Raw genomic sequence first — 9,575 nt, 5'->3', positions numbered from 1 at the left:
TTTATCCGTCGTGGGCGTGTTTTCGTCGTGGTTCGCGCAATTAGCCTCGCAGTTCCTATCCTTTTTTTACCGCGAATAAAAAGCCCGGAAACTTGGGAAAGATTGCTCAAATTTGTACTATTATTAACCACGCATTTTACGTGGAAGAACAAGAATTTTTTATTACGCGATGCATATTATGTTTAAATATTATTTACAGCAGATAAAGTGAGTTGTATAATCGCGATTATACAATTTATCCGCTGGTCATCGGTGACCACCTGTAGACCGTTTTTGCGATTATCAGTTTTTCAAACTGTTGTGCTCCAGTTGCTAAGCAGCTACTCTCATTTAGTCTTGATTGAAAGCAGCTAGGGAGAATAAAAGGAAAGAATTGTACTGGTTCACCTTTTCTTTACCTAGTGTTTCGATGTAACTCATCGATATTCACTCTAATTGTGTATTTTTACTATTAATCACATCGCCGGTCACCGGTGACCCCCACGGCAGTAAACGCGTTAGTTAGTTTAAAGCGGGTTTTCTTTCGTGATCGAAGGACCTCGTTTCACCGTTGGCGGTATCTCGCTAGAAATCCCGAAGCTTCGAGCCGCCAGGGAGCGGCAATTCTGTTGTTTATCCGCAGCTTTCCCCACTCGTGGCAAGTGTTTTCACCTCTTTGGTGTTTGCTCCGCGTAGTGTCGGTTCAAACATCGCCAAGACAAGTAACGGTGCAACTTTGTTCCCGCCAGTTCGCGAATCATGTCGCGAATTTCGACCGTCTCGATCGTTCTTCTCCTCGCGACAATCGCGATCGCGATTGCGCACGCGAAACCGACGATATACAAAAGGAATCAGGACAACGTGTTCGAGCCAGGTAGGCGTCTTTTTATTAAATTCAACGAGACGAACAATCGCAGCGATTATATCGGTGAAACGAGTGGTGATAAAAATGACGGTGTTGCTTGAAAATGTTATTATACAATTGCAAACTAAACTGACTCTCGTTAAAGCACCGATTTCCTACGTGGGAACTTTAAAACGACCGAAAGATAAGAAGCTGCTCGGGGCGGTTTTAAAAAGATCGAAAGTCTCGGTTTCTCTTTCTCCGGTGCTGATGCAGATCGAGGTCTTGGTCGCGCGTGGATCTCCCAGAAAAACTTTCACCTTAATTGCTGGCATCTTCCATTGTCGGCGATTATGTTTCAAGGGAAACCTTCGTAGCCACGGAACCTTTGATTAGAACCTCTTCTCGACGAGTCCCCTTTAAAATTTCTACCTTCTAAACGATTTCATATCAAACTGAAAATAAATCATAATTCATATTCTTGCTACATAGGAATCTAAAGAGTATTCTATTTATACGAATGCGCGTATACTAATCATTTGACATTTTGCGCGCTTACGCATACTTCTCTGAATACGGTGAACAGGTGTCTCGATGACTAATTCCCGCGGAACATCGAGCCTTTTTTTTTTATTTTCTCGATCACATCTATCTTCGAGAAAAAGAGAGGGAACGGACGCGTATTTGACCAAATAAAGTGCGATCACGAAAAGTCCGAATTTCCTTGAGGCAATGTTTCACAGGCGAAAATAACGGGACGATGGCGTCACTCGCGTTCCGGGTGCGCTTCGCTTATGGCGGTCATAAGTAGATCGTATTCTCGACGTAGCGGCTCCTAGACGAACCGACAAACGATCATTTTTGCCTCTCATTCGTCTGATCCTAGTTTTCTACGATTAACACACCCCCTCGTACGGCTTACGTTCCTGTAAAAAAGATATTGGTTTGGACGTGTACTAAGATACACGTGGCACCCTAACCTAAAATCGGTTCGGTACAAAAAAAATTATACAGAAATGCCTCTTTTTAGCGTTCTGATCTACAAGATTCCCTTAACGCCATTAGTACCATTCAGTCGTCGGGTTAGGTATGAAAATTCAGTTATTGGATCGTTACCACTATCGAGTTACTGGGTCATTAGCTATATCGAGTTATTATCGGTTTCTTAATAACACCGAGACGTTCGATTATCAGCAATGTACATAGACCGCTGCACCAAAAACGAACACGGAATAAAAATTACAATCGTGTGACCGAAACGATGCTTCGTACGCCTTGTACCCTAACCAGCAACGTTCAACGTCTCAAAAAACTAATCACACGTAAAACGATAACAGAATTTTCGACCTTGACTGCCGTTAGAAAGCTGGAAAAGAGAAAATGAGAGACCGGTGATTGCGGCAAGGTGTGTGTTGTTGCACAAAGTGCAATCGCGTCACGCGATTCGAAAGGATATGCGTACGTTGCACTACGATAGCGGAACATACTGACATATGAAAGATACTCGTATTAATTTTTACGAACGCCCTTATACAGGGTGTTCGGCCAACATTGGAAAAATTCTAATGGGAGATTCTAGAGGCCAAAACAAGACGGAAATCAAGAATACTAATTTGTTGATGGAGCCTTCGTTAAAAAGTTATTAACGTATAAAGTTCCACTAGTACTGAATTTTTTTCTCAAAAATGCATAGGATTTCGAGGGTATGTCTATTGACCAAAAATGATTGCAATAGACCCCTGCAACTAAAAATAATTTTTCCAAAACGATTTAAAATTTTTTTTTTCCGTCGAAAAATTTCACACCTCGAATTTTTTTCTAGAAAGTGGGTAAGATTTCGAGGGTACGTCTATTGACCAACAATGATTGCAATAGACCCCTGCAACTAAAAATAATTTTTCCAAACCGATTTAAAATTTTTCTTTTCTGTCGAAAAATTTCACACCTCAAATTTTTTTCTAGAAAGTGGGTAGAATTTCGGGGGTACGTCTATTGACCAAAAATGATTGAAATTGACCCTTGCAACTAGACATATTTTTTTTAGAGCGATTTGAAATGATTTAATTTTGTCGAAAAATTTCACACCTACTCGAATTTTTTTCTCAAAAGTAGATAGGATTTTGGAGGTATGTATATTCACCAAAAATGATTGCAATTGACCTCCGCAACCGAAAATAATTTTTCCAGAACGATTTGAAATTTTTTTTTTCGTCGAGAAATTTAGGCACCAAGATTTTCGGTAAGGAATTTTTTTCTCGAAATTGCGTAGGATTTGTGGGGTATGTATAATGACCATAAATGATTGTAATTGACCCTTCTAGCTAAAAATAATTTTTTTAGAATGATTTGAAATTTTTTAATTTAATTGTTAATAACTTTTTAACGAAGCCTCAGTCAAGAAATTGATATTCTTTATTTTCGTCGTATTTTGGCCTCCAGAATCTCCCATTAAAATTTTTCCCAGGGTTGGCCGAACACCCTGTATAATCCGAGTAAATACCAACTGGATACGTTCGAGAGTGACATTCCAACTGACGGAATAGTTGCACGAATGAAAACCTTTCGAATGAACCCCAATTTTCCTGAATTCACAAGGTCGTTGAACTACGATACGCTGCATCGAAATTCGTAAAATTCAGACGATGGTCCATCGTGGATTTAATCGAGATTTTACGCCGACAGTGAGACAAGAGGTGTTCGATATAACATAGATTTTCACGAGAATGCTGCTTCGCGACCCGATTTTCACCCGACTGCCAACAGTCCATCGAGAGCCAATAATTAAACCGATCGACGTCGACGCGAACGCCGGGGGCCGCCTTGTATAATGAATCGATATTCGATTAAGAGTGATAAGCAAATATTTCCCATCGAGTCTGGGGCGGGTGAACGTTTGATAGATAGAGCGATATCGTTACGCTTCGAATCGTTTCTACTTTCGCTGCTATGTACACACGAGCGTGTATCGAACTGTCGAAGCATCGTGCACAGTCTGTTATCGTACGATGCTTGAGTTTTCCTCCCGCCAAATCGATAGATCGCGTTAAACTTTTCAATTGAAATTTTACTTCACAAGATTATTCCTTCCTTTTTCAGTGATGGTGCCAGTCTCATCCACGGTGATTCCTCTCCCCGTGTACAGAGGAGAGTACAGTTTAAGGCCTGTATCGAAAGATAAAGACGCGTTTAACCCGAACGACGGAGCGAAACTGATAACGAGTGAGTTGATCTTAAACATCTCGAGTTTGGCGGTTGTGCTTGAAAACGTTGTTTTTTGCAGTCAAGAAAGGCCAAGATAAGAAAACGTAATGTCGTCGACGCCAACGTGGACAGATCCCATCGGCGAACCGCCATCGATCGAACGGTGTAAATTTATTAGTGTCACGTTGTAGCATACGAGAACATTTGATAGCGTAAGCTGACTTCGTAAGTTATGCTTTTTACAGAGCCGCAGAAACTTCACACCAAAAACTGATTTACCTCTGTTACTTACTGATTTACGTTAGTTGATTAATTTTGCCGTTAGGAATTTATTAGCACATCGTAATACATCGCAGTAAGATCAAACGTTATGAAGCTGAACCATAGTAAGGGTGAAAACGTGTTAAGTTTTTGTATTTAATTCGAAATATAAAACATCGTTTCTCATATCGTGTTTGCTCGCAACACACTTAGTCGATACTCTGACAAAACTCGCTGATATTTCAAAGGAACATTATGGAATTCGAAAGCAAGAAATTGCAACGTATCAACGAACTGGCAGGTAATTAAAACGAATAATTTATCTATCTACCGTTACGATATTTCCATGGCTTCTTCGGCTGAAACAGAGGTATAAATGTAATGATACGAATTCGCGATCACGAAGAAATCGATCGCCGCAAGAATAAAAATTTACTTACGTGTTTCGTTGAACATGAAATCATCCTGATATTCTTTTAGAAATTGCGTAGATCTATTTTCATCGAGAAACAGCGAATAGACGCGTTTCACATCGTCGATATTCACCTTAAAATAAATGTCAACGAGTTACGTGGAATTTATTACTCTCGTAACAATAGAAAATAACTGTCCAATTATCGTACTTACCTTGGTACTCTTCCTTCGTCGACAGACAAGAGACGCGGTTGTAATTAATTGAATCGCGTATCTCAACGACGTTTCTAACGCGATTCTTGTAAGTACCGTTAAAGCATCGTCAGCCATTTCGCAGTCCTCTTCTTCGCACCTTATGTACAAAATTTCTCTTAATTCCTTTTCTTGGTACGGAGTCGTCGGAACAATGATCATACGGTCCAATAAATCAATAGGAATACCGTGTGGACTTTTATAGTTCGTTCCTCTGATCCTTGTAACACCTTTGCAATAAAAAAAATCATCCCTCGCATTAGTCGAAGTAAATTGTTACGAAACGAATACGTTCTACATGCGTGTATACCTCTGTTTGTAGCCATAATCACAACAGGTGCCATTTCGTTTTCGAGCGCTCGATTCAAGAACGAGAAGCATTCGATGTCGAGCATGTGAACCTCGTCGATGAAGAGGACACCCGGGACGATTTCCGCCTTGCCCTCTTCCCGCCATTCGGCAACTTTCGCATTTATTTGATCCCGTACTTCCGACTTGATCTCCCCCGTGTCGCCGGAGAACAAAGCCAGGAACCCGTGTGTTCTACTGTTTATAACGTCTACTTCGTGCAACGTTACTGTGTGAACCACCTCTTTGCGTTTCTGCAATTCACCCTCTGGGCATTGTACAAAACGTGTCTGGGAACCGGTAGCGTCGTAATCGCGAGCCCTGGTGAACGACCGTCCGAGTCTGTTAATTTTTCCCGTAGCCTTATCGATGGTAATTACGTCACCCGCTTGTACCTTGAACAAATTTATAAATTTACGAAATCGGAAAACAATATTCGGAATCTAGGTACCGGTTGGTTATTCCTACTAACTTTCTCCTTCATTAAACTATCGATCATTTTATTTCCCAAATCGTAGATCGTTTCCATCTCCGTCGTTTTCAACGTTAATTTACCAACTTTGGCACCGATTCCCGTAGCCGGTCTATCCACCTGGATTTCAACGACCTCGCCCTCTATAATTTCCGTTTCCTCTTTGATCCTGACACCTATAGACTTTCTGATAGCCTGTGTCAAAGCTTCTGTTTTACTCATCTCCAATGAGTATATTTCAGAACCTGCCATCGAAGTGAACGGAGTATCCAATCCTAAAGCTTGCGCCATTGCCATAGCAATGGCAGTCTTCCCAGTACCAGGTTGGCCTGCTAACAATACAGCGCGTCCTGCTATCTTACCATCTTTGATCATTTCCAAAACAACACCGGCCGCGCGACGTGCCATGAGCTGACCAACCATGCCCTGAGAGATCTACAAGATTACATTTTATTAATAAAATTAAATAGCAAAATAAATAAGACCTTTCGAGTCTTTTTTAATCTGAATTTATTAAAGTTAGGACTATTAGATCCTTCTAAATAAGTTGTATATCTTCCTAAAAAATATTTCAACAGTTTGGTTGATGAATTAATGTATTACATTACGAGGTTCCAAGCTATCGTCTAATCCTAAGCCTCTAATGTGGGAATGGGCTCCGATTCTTTCTATTCTAGTAATCTCCCTGACCTCTTGAACTTTTGCAGCTGCAACAGCCTGAAACAACAATGTACTTTTATTAATACAATGCGATATATATTTATATCCTATATATATTCCTATGGATACAAGAATGGATCAAGCAACGTGTTACCATAGCAACTTATCTTGCTTGTACTATAAAGAGAAACGAAGAATCAATTTATGGAATCAAATTGTAGTTTTTATTGTAACATACAATACAATGGACCGAAACAAATGCTTATTTTAAAATATATGTCCAACGTGTATAGGTTAACCGACGCAAACAAATTAAAGCTACGTGTGACACGAGTGTTGATGCCATTATTGACAATAATATTGTAAATTAACAATAGATGATAACATTAATTTTCATAAATATTATTTACCGCCATGTTTGTTGGTTTTCTTTGAACCCACGCCTGTTTATGTACGACACACTGCTTTCGTCGCACATGCGAACACTGATGCTAGACGGAGCCCTCGTTGCCAGTGATGCCAGATTGAGCACCGGGTGCACTACTCCACACTATGCCAGATCACGCGTACGTGAGCTCGTGGAGTTTCGGAGAGTCGACAAAGGCAAACTGACACATGCCCCCTTTCTCGATTCTCCGAAGCTGCCCGAAGTAATTTCGGACCGTCTCATGGGAGTCGAGAGAGGAAGGCTCATTTGCCTTCTCGCGCTTGAACAACTGAAATTCGACCTCACGTCGACGGCATACGATTCCAAGTCTCGACTGGCCAGGTATTTTTTACTTTCCGACCTATGTATGTAGACGAACATAAGCAAGATACTATAATGAACAAAATTTTGTGAAATTTTTCTTACGGAAATACACGTTTTATGATTACGATTACTACATGTTACTGCTTGCTCCTGCTGGTCTCTGCTTGCCTCTGCTTGCCTCTGCTGACCCCTGCTGACCCCTGCTGACCCCTGCTGACCACTGTTGACCCCTACTGACCCCTGCTGACCACTGCTGGCCACTGCTGGCCTTTGTTAACAACTTCTGACATGATACATATGTATTAAAACATTGTATAATGTAAATCTATGGCAATAAATTATATAATTTCAAAGAATTCTATCTGTTCTCATCATTTCTACACTTCTTTTCCTCGCGAAATCATTTCCATAGTTATAAGATACGTGCCCCCTCTTCCCATATCATGTCCTCCTAATAACAAAGTCTAAAATGAACCTAAAACCGTCACCAAAATTTTTGCTCGAAAATTTCGCCGATTTCCAAAATTTCAAGGAGTTTCAGGACTTTCCAGCTGTTTCAGGACTTTCCAGCTGCTTCCAAAATTTCAAGGAGTTTCAGGACTTCCGAGTTGTTTCAGGGCTTTCCAGCTGTTTCAGGACTTTCCAGCTGTTTCAGCACTTTCCAGCTGTTTCAGGACTTTCCAGCTGCCTCCAAAATATCAAGGAGTTTCAGGGCTTCCGAGTTGTTTCAGGACTTTCCAGATGTTTCAGGGTTTTCCAGCTGTTTCAGGACTTTCCAATTGTTTCAGGACTTTCCAATTGTTTCAGGGCTTTTTGAAAAGTTAATTTTTGATTTTGGCAGCAAGTACAAGAGCTGGACACTTCGGGAATCCAATGTTAACCGGAAAAACGGTCTCTTAAAACTAAGGCAATGATTTGGAGAGGAAAAGAAAGGTAAAAATGATGAGAACACATAGTATTCTGTTAAATTATATCATTTATTGGTATAGATTTACATTATACAAGGCTTGAATACTTATACATCATGTCAGAAGTTGATAACAAAGGTCAGCAGTGGTCAGCAGTGGTCAGCAGTGGTCGGCAGGGGCCAACAGAGGCCAGCAGAGGGATGCAGAGGCATGCAGAGACCAGCAGTAACAAGTAGTAATCGTTATACGTTGTCGGAAGCATCAGGGGTGGTCAGCAGAGGCCAGCACAGACAGGGAAAGGCTAGCAGTAGCCAGTTGTAATCGTTATACGTTGTCAGAAATACCAGGAAAGATCAGCAGCGGTCAGCAGAGTCCAACGAAGGTTGGCAGAAGTCGTTAGTAATCGTTGTGCGTTGTCAGAAATATAAGCGGTGGTCAGCAGAGGCCAGCACAGGCAGGGAAAGGGTAGCAGTAGCCAGTCGTAATCGTTATACGTTGCACGAAGTACCAGGAGTGGTCAGCAGGGGACAGCAGGGGCATGCAGGGGCAAGCAGTAACAAGTAGTAATCGTTATACGGTGTCGGAAGTATCAGGTGTGGTCAGCAGTGGTCAGCTAGGGCCAGCAGAGGCACGCAGAAGTCAGCAGAGGTTGTGAGAGGCTGGCAGTAGCAAGCAGTAATGGTTATACGTTGCCAGATGTATCAGAAGTGATATCTGAAATGATATACATATGTCCGCTCATATATAGGAATAATAAAAATGAATTTATTTTTTTTCAATAATTCAAATATGATCAGGGGGTCATAAAACGTGTATTTCCGTAAGAAAAATTTCACAAAATTTTGTTCATTATAGTATCTTGCTTATGTTCGTCTACATACATAGGTCGGAAAGTAAAAAATACCTGGCCAGTCGAGACTTGGAATCGTATGCCGTCGACGTGAGGTCGAATTTCATTTGTTCAAGTGCGAGAAGGCAAATGAGCCTTCCTCTCTCGACTCCCATGAGACGGTCCGAAATTACTTCGGGCAGGTTCGGAGAATCGAGAAAGGGGGCATGTGTCAGTTTGCCTTTGTCGACTCTCCGAAACTCCACGAGCTCACGTACGCGTGATCTGGCATAGTGTGGAGTAGTGCACCCGGTGCTCAATCTGGCATCACTGGGTGCCCCACAGACCCCTCACCCCCCTGCTGCACACTATGCCAGATTACGCATACGTGAGCTCGGAAAGTCCAAAAAGACAAACGAATATTCTTTCTCAATCCATCACATGCATTTCGAACCATCTGCAGACGAGAGAGAAGACAAATGGAAGCATTTTCTTCTTGCTCTCGAAACAACTGAAATCCAACGTGGCGTCAACTGCATACAATTTCGAATCCCGCCTGTCCAGGCATTTCTACGTTTCGACCTATGAAGGTAGATATGCATAAGGCAATTACGTTTTAAGACCCTCTGATCTTGATTTAACTGTTGTACATTACT

At 41.4% G+C, this 9,575-nt stretch overlaps 2 protein-coding genes across 2 annotated transcripts; one reads left to right on the top strand and one right to left on the bottom strand.

Annotated features, from left to right (window-relative positions):
* Window positions 1-545: 545 nt before the first annotated feature.
* Window positions 546-4,471, top strand: LOC122395987. The gene is made up of 3 exons (XM_043394022.1): window positions 546-853; window positions 3,920-4,042; window positions 4,104-4,471. The coding sequence occupies exons 1-3, from the start codon at window positions 739-741 to the stop codon at window positions 4,130-4,132; spliced, it is 267 nt and encodes an 88-aa protein (XP_043249957.1). The 5' UTR covers window positions 546-738; the 3' UTR covers window positions 4,133-4,471.
* A 44-nt stretch (window positions 4,472-4,515) lies between these two features.
* LOC122395986 (ruvB-like 2) lies at window positions 4,516-6,916 on the bottom strand. Its single transcript, XM_043394021.1, has 7 exons — window positions 6,842-6,916; window positions 6,375-6,488; window positions 5,772-6,206; window positions 5,262-5,694; window positions 4,913-5,181; window positions 4,726-4,831; window positions 4,516-4,644 (listed from the first exon to the last, which is right to left on the bottom strand). Exons 1-7 carry the CDS (start codon window positions 6,845-6,847, stop codon window positions 4,619-4,621), a joined length of 1,389 nt encoding a protein of 462 aa, XP_043249956.1. The 5' UTR covers window positions 6,848-6,916; the 3' UTR covers window positions 4,516-4,618.
* Between the last annotated feature and the right edge of the window lie 2,659 nt (window positions 6,917-9,575).

The sequence above is a fragment of the Colletes gigas genome, unplaced genomic scaffold (genome assembly GCF_013123115.1).
Source record: "Colletes gigas isolate AHSC1104 unplaced genomic scaffold, ASM1312311v1 Colletes_gigas_Sc00006, whole genome shotgun sequence".
Classification (NCBI taxonomy): domain Eukaryota; kingdom Metazoa; phylum Arthropoda; class Insecta; order Hymenoptera; family Colletidae; genus Colletes; species Colletes gigas.
The sequence above is the reverse complement of the archived record's forward strand: the minus strand, read 5'-3'. Positions and strand labels throughout refer to the sequence as shown.